Raw genomic sequence first — 14,022 nt, 5'->3', positions numbered from 1 at the left:
GCTCCTCTCGGCGTACGCAGCAGAGACAAGGCTGAAGTTCGAAAATGAAGCACGGTGATTTTGAAATACAAGCAACCAAAGTGCTTCTCAGCAAGCTTAAAAAAGGCATCGGCACTGTGTGTAATTGTGCAGGCAGTTTTGGGCGTTAAGCTTTGCGCAATCCATGAATCTGCGCCAAAACGCCAGCGCTACGGCGCGTTCGCTATGTATAACCGACCTAATTTATTTTTTTTAGCGTGTTTTTAAACATGGCGGCGCCCAGCGTAAGCGTGGTTTTTCTTTGGCACACTTAACTGCGCCAGGGTCACTGATCTTGCCCCGACTGTGGTGTTATAACGCGTCTGAAGTCGGTCTGACGTGTTCGAGGAATTTTATTTATCAAGTAACCGATGGCGTCTGGGGCCTTCCGCACGTGGCTCGCATCTGCGGGATGCCTGCGCTGTAGCCGAGTCGTAGCGAAACGGGCGCATCTTTTCGCTTTTGGAACGCCCGAAGGAGCTCTGAAGTTTTGCTCTACGTATGTAGACTTCTCTATTGATGTTCGCGTGTTATTTATACCCAGGTGGTCGAATCACTGACATAAAAGTTAGGTGATAGTAGGGGATTTTCGAATAGGGGCCCCAAAAGTTTGGGGGGCTTTGGGACCCCAAAGCCCCTTACGTATGCACGCAGGAGCGAAGAGTTTTCGAATAGTGTCTGCGGCGCTTTGGATACTCTCCCAATTCTTGGCCATGCCACCGAATTGGTCATGTCACTTCGGTGAATGCCGTCACGCTTGCCTGACGCAAAGCTTTGGGGGCAGGATTTGGAGCTCCCGCTGAATTCGAGAAGTAGCGTCCACAACGCAAACGCGGTTTCGGTTTTGCGCATGCGTAGTGGCTTTGACGCTATTTCTTTGGGGCCCCTACCGAAACCTCCCTAGTAATCAACTTGGACACCGTGACTCGTTTTCAAAAAAATCTACAGACGCCCGTAAAAGCTGTAAAATCACTTTATGTGAACTCTATATGCCAGGAACGTCGCAATTGATGATAGCATTGAGTTTTGTCGTGTTGCCTTGTAGCATTTATTGACTAGCGCATCCATTGTCCAATGTGTCAAGCTTTACTGCAGAAAGTAGCCTTTATTCGACTATCGTCGTTCAGAACTTCTTTAAATTAGATACATCTTGTCTAATTTTTCCCATTGAAGCATCATGTTAATTCAAAAGCGGATGTTTCGTTATGGGTCCGGTTGGTACTTAACCATGCAAAATGACTGTGTTCATCTCTTTCGTTTCAGTCCCATCTTCAAAAAAGATGCAGCAGTTCCAAAAGAATCAGCGCACAGTATTGGCGGGCCCCAATACTTCAAGTCGCTTTACTATTCATCACACGAAACAACGGAACACCAAACAGAATCTCTAGTGGCACCTGCTTCGGAGGGGAACTCAGAAGCTGCTGTCTTTCAGTTACCCAACATTGCTGGACTGGAGAGCGATGACCTTAGCACCTTGCAAAATGAGCTTGCCTGTGAAGTCAAGTTAGATGCTCTGTCTGAAGACGTGGACGCCGAGTTTCTTGACGGCATGGGGCCCGCTCTTCCGAAGGCTTTCAACCTAGCCGCGTATGCCAACAAGTCTATCACAGTGCAGCGATTTGTGCAACTCGGTGTCGACTTGTCAGTGTTGGAGAAGAAAGGACTTGGCCAAGAGATTATCACACTTGACTTTGAGAAGGAGGTTGAGCCAGTGATTCGGTTTCTGACGTCACAAGGTGTGCCAGCCGAGCGGCTTGGATGGTGGTTCACGAAAAACCCGCACCTGTTCAGGGTAATGTCTGCACTCTCGTTAAGTTCAACCTTCTATAGTTTGGTACAACTTCAGGATTCTGCGGCACTGCCTCCTCAAATCAAAGGCGGATGTATACAAGCATGCTCCAATCGGCGTGAACTCCGGACGGACGTCATGAGCTGGGCGGCCAGTAAACTCGCCTTTGGAGAACATTGCCGAGCGCATGATTTGGACTGCTTCTTTAGTTGCAAAGGCAATTGGCTGGCGTGCATTGGTCATCTGGGCAAGGCCTCTCCGGAATCTTTTAAGTTGTATCCTACCCTAGAAAACTGCATGCCCCAAGTTGACGAAGTAAATAAGCGCTTTGCTTGGTAAGACAGCTCTAGCAGGATGGCACATGTTAATATTTTCTGGAAACCTATTTTGCACTGCATACCTATGGTCAAGCTTTGCTTGTTTTGAATTGTCTCACAGGACCTAAGGGTGGTTTTATCAACGTATTATACAAATTTGGAGTATACAGAATATTTTGAAAAGACAACTTGCCACTGAATTTTATATGGGCCTTGGACTTCCCTTGGATTCCTCAGAAATATATGTCTGTGTTTTAACTTTTAAGCAGTGTGTGAAAAATTAGAGCCCAGTTTGGGGCCAGTTCACTTTGTTTTGGACTAGTTCTATTCCAGTTTGGAGAAATAAAAATCTATTACAATTTGCTGACTAGTTCACAACTCTGAACTGTAATTGGAGCAGTAAACTTTATTTTCAGCTCATTGCAAAGTACTATTCGCTTAAATGCGATAATCTGAAATGCTCAAAGCAGCACTGCTTTATTGTACTTGCAAGTGCGCCTGGACCTTATGTGGCAGGTATCAGTTCGATTTCCTTGTCGTTTTTATCACAATCATGTCATGTGCTAAGTGCGTGGCACATTCACAAGATTTGGAGATAAGAGAAATTAGCCATTTGGAAACACAAATTGAAAATTATAAAGTTTTAGTGAAAATATTAAGAATTAGTCAAAATAGCTATAGCTAGCTTGCTCATAATGAGGGACATCATTGTAGTATTGCATGGCAAGTATGTGGGTCTATTTGACGTGTCAGGCCTGAGCTCTCTCTTTGTTTCTACTACTAATCACATTGAGTATTAATCGTATTCTGCTATATTCACCTGTCATAAAAACATTCCCACACAAGAAAATGTTTTTTAAGTAAACCTATTTTGACATATAAAGTTCCTCTATGGAGGGTCGCTGATCTTCCATTATCGGCACCATGGGGCTCAGGGTAGGCTTAAAAGGCAGTGCCAGCTTCTTTCACTTCTGCTTTGTTTCCTTTTCGAAGCTATATCCATCGCATTGAGAGCGCTGACGGAGATGTGCAGGGAAGAACATTTGCAGAATTGTGCATAGCCTTGAAAGGGCCCGTCAGCAGGCTCCAACTTTTTTATACACCCAATAAGGAAGCTCAGTAATTAAAAGAGTAGACGGCGATCACGTTTTCTGAATATTCCATTACTGTGCGCAGCGCAGAACCTCCATTTTGAAAAGCGATTCCCGTGCTCCTTTTCTACGCCTGACCAATCCTCCTTTCACATGCAGTGACGCAAAGTTGCTGATCGAGTACTTGACAGAGCACGTAGCTTGTCGATTGGTCTGAAACATTCACGATGATGGGCTACGCCTTCCCCTCCCTGTGAAAGAGAAGAGCGGCAAGGCCACGCAAGAATTTGAAACCAGCTGAAACCGGTGTTCTAACCCCTGTAACTTCGTTAAACCTATTCGCAAAATTCTTGTGTCAGCATGTTTACAAAAGCAAAAGTGCACATATTTCCTTTTATAGCAATTTTTGGACCCTGGGGTTGTTTACTGGCCCTTTAACCATCATTTTTAACAGTGAAGCCGTTTAAGTTCGAGGGTCGGCACTGGATTGTTTGCAGAAGTTGCGCCTAGCTCTGATATTACCACCGACCACTTGGCAAGGTTCTGCCTGGCTTCGCTGAATGCGTCACCTAGCTAATTGGAGAAACAAAAGGAGGGGGAAAAGAGAAGAGGAAAGAATCAGGGTAGTAGGAAGGATGAAGCGCAACATTTTAATAAAACAAAGTAATATTTTATGGCAAGGCGGGGTTCAAACTTAGGTATTCATGGTCTGAAAGCAAGCATCGTAACTGGCTATCAACGAGCATTTAAACTGGCTATAAACAAGCATTTATGGGAACCATATGATCCCGTTGCTGTGGGTAAAATCATGAGAAAAATATAGAGACAAAGAAAAATAAAAACACTAGTAGAAACACTGGGAGAGAAAGAAAACGAAGAAAGTAAGCTTTGTTCAGTGCAGTGAGCCAATGGCACAGTCGTTCAAAATGGGCAGTGCCCTCGTCCAAGGTGCCATCTTAAAAGAGAGAAAGAAACAGTGAGAAAGTATAGCATAGCCATATGGAGTATAGTATAGCAATGAGGTTGGGAAGGGAAATGAGAAAAGGAAGTAGGGAAAGGAGGAGGGGAGAGAGTAAAGCATAGCATAGGCATGTATACTACAAAATAGCAAGGAGAAGTGAGGGTGAAAAGGAGGGAATGGGGAGGTGGTGGTAACGCTACCAGCTTCGCTGTTTCTGTAGTTTTCGCTCCAGTAGTGCATAGCTGCCCTAATATTTTATCTTATTCTTGCTTCTTGTTGTTGATTCCTAGGAACCTCTGGAGAACCTCCAGGTGAGAGTCGATTACCTGCTGTCAAAACGCTTCTCACCGGAGGCCGTGACAAGGATTCTGAGCAATGCACCACTGTTTCTGGCCTACCGTGTGAACAGCATGGATTATCGCCTGGGCTTTCTGCAACGCGTTCTCTCCCTGTCTGGTGCTGAAGTGCGCCATATTGTTACACGTTATCCCAAGCTGCCAACGGGCAAGTTACATTCTATTGAGGTAAGAATACACCGTATCTACGCGACTGTAGGTAGACCCATTTAATCTAAATTTAAAATCTGAATTTTCAATTTTGACTAACATTTGAAAGAGAAACTGGTAAGGCCAGTTTCGGCAGAACGTATGAGAAAACAGGTGCATTTTGCCATGGTTACGGCATTGCATTTGCATTCCAGCTTTGTCTGTAATGTATACAATATTTTATTGTGTGTAGCCCGCACTCTGAGTCATGGCTTGTGGATAATTTTCCAGCAATGATCCCAGTCTATTGCCACGAAGCCAGCTTCTTTGCTGAGATCTGAAGCACTGCCATGAAGTCACATTTGCTCATTGGAATTCGAGTTTTTTTTTTTTTGTCTTTAAGGCTACCAAACATGCTGCGGGTTAATTGGTGATACAGTCTTAAAAATATTCAAACACTATCTACAAGAGCTTAATTTGGGCCAGTTGGTTCATCGTGGTTGTATTGTGTAACAGCACCCACAGGTGGCCGGATCGAATCCCGGCTGTGGCGGCTGCATTTCCGATGAAGGCGGAAATGTTGTAGGCCCGTGTGCTCAGATTTGGGTGCACGTTAAAAAACCCCAGGTGGTCGAAATTTCCAGAGTCCTCCACTACGGCGTCTCTCATAATCATATGGTGGTTTTGGGACATTAAACTCCACAAATCAATCAATTAACCATGTAGTAACGGCACGCCAACTGTAGGAAGAGACAAAGTGAACAGGAAGACAGCACTCTTTCCTGTTCATTTTGTCTCTTCCTACAGTTGTCACACTGTTACTACAATACAATCAAACACTATATTTTGCGAGGACAGAAACGAGGAGTGAGCATCAGGACAAGCGCTACTCCAACTATAGAGTCAGCTTGTAGTCATTACGGTAACTATGCGAACAAATTTGCTTTGCGAAATGCATTCATGCGTTCCCCTCCCTCCCCATAGCCATGCTTTTCAAGGGTTGCAGGGAGTAAACCTAGATTTGAGTCGGCTCTCACTTGTGTGTGTATGATATATATTTTTTTAAAGGTAGAGAATAAGATTTGGCTTCATCAATTTAATTACACACCAAATATTGCTTTCTTGAAGTGGTCAAGAAATAAATTGAAGTGAGAAGTAGTGAGTTGCGAATGGCTTGCAAAACCATTGTTTCAAATTGAATATCATAGGATGCTGTGTAGTTACTGAATTTATTTGTCACTTCTTGAAAGCAGTTATGGAAAACAGTTCCCAAGCCATGCTGCATGCCAATTCAGTAGGGTTGAGAGCTGGGCTAGTTGGTGAGATATCATTTTAACTGGTGAAATAGCGCAAATTTGACGGGGACACAGAGGACAAGAAGCGAGTGTCGTGTTTCTTCTTGTCCTCTGTGTCCCCGTCGAATTTGCGCTACTACACCAGTTAAAATTGCATGCTAATACTGCCCAGTTAGAAGCTTCACCTCAGTGCTCACCATCCGTTCTGCTGACACATTCATGTCCTAACGAATTGCTCATTAATGCTGCCAATGCACTGATGCTAAATACCAGCAGAATAAAGTGAAAGCATCTTGTGCTTTTCTACTTAACGGATTGAATGGCAGGCAATAGTATCTTTGTCTTGCACAAAATATGACCATGCTTCAAATATCTTTGGAGCATGTATCAAATATGCAAATTCGTTACATCAATGTACTGTTTTCTTGCGCATAAAATATGAGAGGCGCAGATTGTGAAGCTGCCTCTCCTCTGTGTAACCAAACTTTTGTACTGTGCTGCAGCTCTAGCTGCAGCACAATACATTTATGCTTTTTTTTATGCTTGTATGATATGTCCACTGCTATATACATGTTCGGAAAATTTTACAGCATGGTATCTGTTGAACTTTTATTTGTGACAACAAGTCTTCTTTAGGGCTAGGGGCAACATATTGAAGCCAAAGAAAGCATTGAAGATGTTATTCGTAGTCTTTGAAGTGACACAAAAGTCAACTATTAAGTCGATGTTGATTGTTGAAATAGCAGTCCAGAAACCTCGTAGTGTTACTTTTGTGCGAAGTGCTTATTTTGAAATAAAATCACATTTTAGTGGTCCGCATCGGGTTCGTACACTACAAATTACCCACCTCAAGCAGAATGTCTCACGTCTTTGTTGCCATACACAACATTGCCCGGCTTTATTGCGCAGCCGCCCACACTATAGCAGCAGAACGAAACCACGAGGAGCCATAGCAACAACAATGGCCATTGAATAATTTCCTGCCATTGGCTCCGAAATGGCAGACGTGCTTGGCTCAGCTGGGCTTTGCTATGGCACTACTTGTCCAGTTTAACTTGGCTAAAATTGAAATTTGTAACCACTCGCGCCATTACCCATGGTAACATCCGATTGTTCTTTTTTTTTTTTTTTCATGATTCACACAGAAACAAACAAGCAGCATTTTATTACGTCTCTTGATGCATGAAAGGCTTTTTATATAGGGCAGCTAGGGCAATTACTAGTGATTGATTGTAGGCTGTAACTCTGACGTCATTGGGATCATTTCGCGAATGTGCTATTGCAGTACATATGTTCTCGTGCATTTACCTTAACTTCTCGGTATGTAGGGCACTGCTGTTGATACTAGTATTGTCGTTTTAGACGTTGTCATACATTGAGCTTTCACTCTCACTTAAATTGTTATTTGACTTTAGTTTCCCTTTAACTGTAGTCGAGTAAATAGGTACAGCATAACAAAAGAACAACTTGCCATCAATGTGAACTGAACCCATGACTTTCAAATTCGAAAGTTGTAAATTCAGTCCTCATCGGCGTCAAGTTGTTTCTTTGTCAACTTTAATTCATTTTCATTTATGTTATAATTACTACAATGCAGGTAATTATTACAAATGATACCCCATATATTTTCTTTGGCATCATTGTCTGTTGGCTTCATTAGGTTTGACATTTGATCATTCAATAACGTTAACAGAACACATAAGGGGCTAGTTGATGATACATTCTTACTTAAAATATAGTAGCGCTACATTTGACTAGGACAAGATGGAGACGTCCTGTTATATAGCGTTGCAATATTTTAAGTAAGAACCAAGAGAGTTGTATCAGGCAATTATTAGGTTTGCGTAGCCAAGAAACTAGCCTCTCAAGCCATCCCAGCTGCGCTGGTCTAGTGGCTAAAGTACTCGGCTCCTGACATGCAGGTTGCGGGATCGAATCCCGGCTGCGGCGGCTGCATTTTTGGTGGAGGCGAAAATGTTGTAGGCTCATGTGCACAGATTTGGGCACTCGTTAAAGAACGCAGGACAAAGGCATCTCTCATGTTCCGCCAGTTAACCCGGTCCTGTGCTTGCTGCTGCCAATTTATACCCGCAAACTTCCTAATCTCATCTGCCCACCTAACCTTCTGTCCCCCCCTAGCTAACCCACTTGCTTTCTCTGGGAATCCAGTTAGTTACCCTCAATGACCAGCGGTTATCCTGTCTACGCGCTACATGCCCGGCCCATGTCCATTTCCTCTTCTTTATTTCAACTATGATATCCTTAACCCCCGTTTGTTCCCTAATTCACTCTGCTCTCTTCTTGTCATGGGAGAGGCCTTTGTCCTGCAGTGGACGTAGCCAGGTTGATAATGATGATGATAAAGGAACGCCAGGAGGTCAAAATTTCCGGAGCCATCCACTACGGCGTCTCTCATAATCATACGATGGTTTTGGAATGTTAAACCCCACATATCAATCAATCAAGCCTCTCAAGCCACTTCTTGTTTTATTAGAAATATTTAGTGCCAGGGACCCCCAGCTGCTTGCGTGCGCATGCTCTTGCGTTCCTTTGTAATCTCAGCTGCACCTGTGAAGAATGCAAGTGAATGCAACAGTGTGTGCACGCAGGCAACTTGGAGTACCCAGCACTAAAACTCTCTATTCTTTCATTAGTGTTATGTATTACTTTTGTTCTCTTTTTATATGTCTGGCAGTGCAATGCCTTTTCAATAAAAGAGGAGATGGGCTTCAGCGTGGATGAAATGAAGCAGCTGATCATGGTTTGCCCGAAGCTCCTCATATCCAGTAAGTTGCCGTAATAGTTCAGTGAATTCTTATGTTGAGTGATGCAGAAAAAGAAAAAAAAAACGAGGATTGATTCGACAAAGAAGAAAAGACAGTGGTTGGAGAGACGCTCAGCATGCACTAACTATAACATGCTGCACAGTTTATGCGATGTACTTCTCGAGTGCTGTTTTGCAATATTATTGTTAGCTGTGGATAAGTGTATGGACTGGGCAAACAGGCCACTATCTCTACGACAGGTTATGGAAACATAATCATCCTTGTAGGCTTTAAAGGGACACTAAAAGCAACCGTTAAGTCAATGTTGATTGTTGAAATTGCAGTCCAGAAACCTCATAGTGTTACTTTTGTGCCAAGGAAGTGCTTATTCTGAAATAAAATCACGTTTTAGTGGCCCGCGTCGGGTTAGCCCACTTCAAATTACCCACCTCAATCGGAACGTGCCAAGTCACTGTTGCCGTGCACAATGTTGCCCGGCCTCGCACCTCCGCCTGACACACGAACCCTACAGCATTTTTGTGGGCGCCGCCACGTTGGCTGACGAAATCACACAAGAACCAATGAGTCCGCAGTTTTCAAGCAGGGGCGTAGCCAGGAGGTGGCACACAAGCACGTACCCCCCCCCCCCCCCCCCACAAATAATATCTGGCTACGCACCTGCTTCCAAGAGCCTCGTAAGGGCACCTGGCACAGTGCACTGTGTGTGTGTGCGGGGGGGGGGGGGGGGGGTCTATTTCATTGAACAATTTTCTGCCATTGAACAATTTTCTGCCATGGCCTGCGAGATGGCAGCTGTGCTTGGTTCAACTGGGCCCTGCTAGATGGCATGACCTGTCCAGTGCAACCAGGTGAAAATTAAACTTTTGAACCACTCGCATTATTCCCCCATAGTAACGTCCAGCGGTTCTTTTTTCTGTGAATCAAACAGAAACAAACAAGCAGTATTTTGTTATGTATCTTGATGCACGTAAGGTTCTTTGTTTAGTGCAGGTAGTTTGATTACTAGTGATTAATTGTAGGCGGTACCATTTACGATATCGGGATCACTTTGCGAATATCCTACGCGTAGTGCTCGTGTTCTCTTGCGTTTACCTTAATTTCTCAGTAAATAAGACACTGTTGTTAATAATATTGTCATTTTAGACGTCATGCATGGAGCTTTCGCTATGACGAAAATCGTTATTTGGCTTTAGTGTCCCTTTAAATGCTGAGCTAAATTTTTGCCCCCAAGGTTTTCAGTCAAATTGAAAGATTGCGTGCTGAAATCGATAGACACAACCTTTATTCCAGGCAGATACTATTAGAAAAAAACAAAAAACAAATTTAATTCATTTTTTACAGACCGCCGCATTTAGCGGCTGTGCCTTAAACTAGAGGACGTGGCGTTACAAGACGCCGTATGCGGGCATGCCAATAATTCCAGCTGTCAGTCGCATCTCTCCATTTGCTCGGCTCCCACTAAGGTCCCCAGAACCACTACGACAGCACTGGCTACAAACAATGCGCCCTGCTGGGGTAAAGCACAAGCACTTTTGTGGGAGAGGAAGAGCGAGATGAAAAGAGAGGAATTGCGGGATGAAAGGAGAGGGAGAGAAAGAAAAGAGGGGTAATTACATGTGCACTCTGCATGTGTCAAGGAAAATGCGACGTTGTGGCTCACACGTGGCCAGCGCACGCTGACGTGCCACCAAAAATACAGCCAACTATTCAGAAATGTCTGAAATACATTCTATTGATCGAAACAGTGTTGTATCGTGATAGAATTTAGATGTTTTCGTCAGCTTTTCCAGTTTTTGTTCGGCATTGCTTTTAAGTACATAATGGCATAGACCTTGAATCAAACTTCAGGGATTGTGTCTGCTCTGCACTTTTTGGAGACTTTGAGGTAACCAGTAGACAGAAGCATGTGGCGAAGGGAAATTCTTAAGGCTGGTTGATGGGGACATTTGCCGAACCATGTTTTCAGTGCATCTGAATAGAGAAAAGTTAGCACTTAACTCAAGCCATGCTCCTGTCCACAACTTTTTTTTTTATTTAAAGCCATCCACTGTTGTTGCCATTTACAAACGTAGCTGTTATGAAAATACTATTGCCCTTGTTCGGTTAGCTTTTACATGACTCTCTCATCTTGTTTTATCCTACAATTGTTGGCAATAAATCTAATCGAACACAGCACACATGGTGAAAGAAATACGCCCATGGGAATGTTCTACTTCAGTAAAGGTTACCTTTATAAACCAGTAAAGGTTGGCTGCAAAAACATGTCTTTCCTGTCCACGTCATTTCTTCTTTCCAATCCAGTTCAGAATTTATATTCCATTAGGGTCACAACAACTAGCCTGGCACTTATAGTTGGCAAAATAGTTGTTTAGCATTTGTATAGGATGTTCTGGGATCTTTGGCTTGTGTTACACAATATAATTTTCACAAAGGCCTGCTTGTTTTCTTTTGCATATCAATGAAGGGCCTACTAGGTGTCCACAGGCAATATGCTGTGGGTTCTCGATGTGAAGAGGAGCGCCACGATCTTGCAGTAAATGGACACAGCAGACGCGGTTAAAGCGAACCAAACAACACACATTTAATTAACTGCTTTTAGAACGACAATATTGTCAGTCGAATTAATATGACATCAGTCGTGTGATCAACACTCTAAAACAACCTTACACAAAATCACGTAACACTCAACAACATGACAAGCACAAGGACACACACAAGGCGACTTCGCCAATCCCTGACTCACCACTAGGGCCCCCGGCAGGCGGCCTGCGGTGCCGTCCACCGAGGACTGCCACAAGAGCCAACCGTTCGGGCCAACAGCCACCCGCCAAAGAGACCCGCTCATCTCTCGTGCGCCGCCACCTAGGCTCGCAGCTAGGCGTCACCGCCGGCGCTACCTATCTAACCATGATGATGATGGTGGTGATAAACGCTCGCGAGCACGTCACCTTCCACTGGATAGTTGCGACCCGAGCATGCGACTGCGAGACACTTTGCGCCACGAGGCGCAACCAACTTTACAAGCGTGTTAGCACTTCCACAATGCGAATTCTACGTAGCTATTCACGTTGTTGATGGTTCTGCTGCTGACGATAATTGAATATGTCTCTGTGCTTTGTAATGGGTGGGTCTTTAAAACACCCACTTGCCCAATTGAACGAACTTTTATGCAAATTATTTTTTTTTCATACTGGTAGAGAGCAGAATCAATGGTCTTGTGATCAAGTGCGCTGCTATAACGAAGAGTAGTTTTTCTTTTCAAAGCTGTAACGCCCCTGCTTGCATGACTTCAGGCAAAGCAGGGCATTTCTGTATAAAGAAAAAAGAATGCACATGTTTTGATGCCTGGCGCGATTCCATGCTTCTGCCGCACAATGTATGATGTGCTAAGGTGACTCCTTAACCTACATGACATTCATAAACTGTTTTTTGCCAAAGCAGTTTCAACAAATCTCATGGATCCGTGGTAGAACACTTGCTTACCACACTGAGGGCGTGCGTTCGATTCTCACACAGATCCGGGAATTTATATGATTTTGTTTGCGTCTTTCTCGATTTTTCTATCACAGAGAAGATGATCATTTTTTGCTCACAACAAATGACACCCACACCGAAATTTCTGTGAAACGAGCTTCTGAGTGCTATTGCATCAAGACACAGGGCAATGCAAGCACATGGCGTAACTACAGAACGCCACTGCATGCTAACATCCAGCAACCTAGCCTCCAAATTGCTCATAAATAGCGAATGAAGGTTGCCTTGTATTCCTTTGTAGCCAGGAAGGAAATTGCTTCACAGCACTGTTTTGAGCACGATGCTTGTGTTTTAATTAAGAGGTGCTAAATGGACCACGAAACTAGGATGTTACTATCCTGTTGAACTAGTAGCACAAGTTTGTATCATTCACAAACATACTGAAGTAATATGCACAAAGAAGAAAGGCAAAATAGGAAATTTTTCGATTTGTATGTGACACACAAATGTTATTGTTTTCATCAACACCTTTACATTTAATCTAACATCTCAACGTGCACAATTTCCCACACATTGCTTGGAGGAGTTTATTTCATTTCTTGTATGCCGTCACTTTTGAGTCAGATTTACATAGAAGCTCGGAAGGTTTATTCAGTCTAACACAGGGTAGTTGACAAAAGCCAGTATTCAAGAGAGAAATTGGCCTCCTAATAGGCTTGTTCGTGTTATGAAAAATATTTTTTCACAGCTGTCATGCTCCAATACTTTATAGTACAAAGTCATTCAAAATGTTCATTCTCATAACATTTATAAATACAATGCAAACACATGCTTACAGAGTACTAAAATATACTTGCAAGCTACATTCTCCCCCCCTTTTAGCTGTAGCATCTACGAATACATTCTTGTTTTTTTTTTTAAATCTTATTGAATCAATTCATCTGCACATTAACTGGTCAGGAGTAAGCTGTACTCACTTGCAAGAAAACTGAATAATGATGCTGAATTTATTGAAATGTTGTCATGTTCTCCCAGGCCGTGACAATATCGTCAAAGCTTTCACCTACCTTCACAAGGAAGCTGGCCTGAGCCATGCGCAGCTGATGCAATTTCCCGCCATATTGCGTACACGCGAATGCATCTACAAGCCTCGTCACCAATTTCTCGTCAAGCTGGGTCGGGCACAATATGACCCAAAGGAGCCCAACTACGTTTCTCCAAAAGCATTGGTAACTGGTGTTGATGCTGTTTTCTGCGAAAATGTTGCCAAGACTTCCGTGGACAAGTACAATGAGTTTCTAAGGACCCTGTGATGTGTGCAGCTTTGAAAATTGTACAGAAAAATAAATAGCGGCTCGAGATGTAGCCGAGTACAATGAGGATGAGCTCTTCAAGTCTTCTGCTTTAAATAAATGCTTTTAAATCAACTTTGATATTTCAAGGACATATATTTTTTTATTCTTCTGGGCTTTTGCAATTATTACACCGATAGAAAAATTAAGGTCTTTCTATATGCTTGCAGCTACATGAAGAAGATGCATTCTTTGATCTGGTATAACCCAATGGTACACTTAGACGTTCATTTTAGTGTGCTACTGCAGATAACTTCAAGGAGTGCTGATGCAACAATTTTACATATTGTTTTTTCCTGTGCTGTGGGTAGCTAACAAACCACTTATCACGGGTGGTATGCCTGTTTGTTTGAGCGTGTGATGTTTGATTATTTAAGGGCGCTTTCGTTTACAGAGCACCAAGTCAGGTTGGACACAGGGTAGTTTTAATGTCAACACATCTAACCACATGACT

The 14,022-nt window shown here is 43.3% G+C and overlaps 1 protein-coding gene across 1 annotated transcript; it reads left to right on the top strand.

Moving 5' to 3' along the window:
• The first annotated feature begins 247 nt into the window (after positions 1-247).
• On the top strand, positions 248-13,643 carry mTerf3 (mitochondrial transcription termination factor 3). The gene is made up of 5 exons (XM_037421691.2): positions 248-517; positions 1,282-1,810; positions 4,467-4,700; positions 8,652-8,742; positions 13,252-13,643. Exons 1-5 carry the CDS (start codon positions 390-392, stop codon positions 13,527-13,529), a joined length of 1,260 nt encoding a protein of 419 aa, XP_037277588.2. The 5' UTR covers positions 248-389; the 3' UTR covers positions 13,530-13,643.
• Positions 13,644-14,022: the final 379 nt, after the last annotated feature.

The sequence above is a fragment of the Rhipicephalus microplus genome, chromosome 2 (assembly GCF_043290135.1).
Source record: "Rhipicephalus microplus isolate Deutch F79 chromosome 2, USDA_Rmic, whole genome shotgun sequence".
NCBI classification, from domain to species: domain Eukaryota; kingdom Metazoa; phylum Arthropoda; class Arachnida; order Ixodida; family Ixodidae; genus Rhipicephalus; species Rhipicephalus microplus.
The sequence above is the reverse complement of the archived record's forward strand: the minus strand, read 5'-3'. Positions and strand labels throughout refer to the sequence as shown.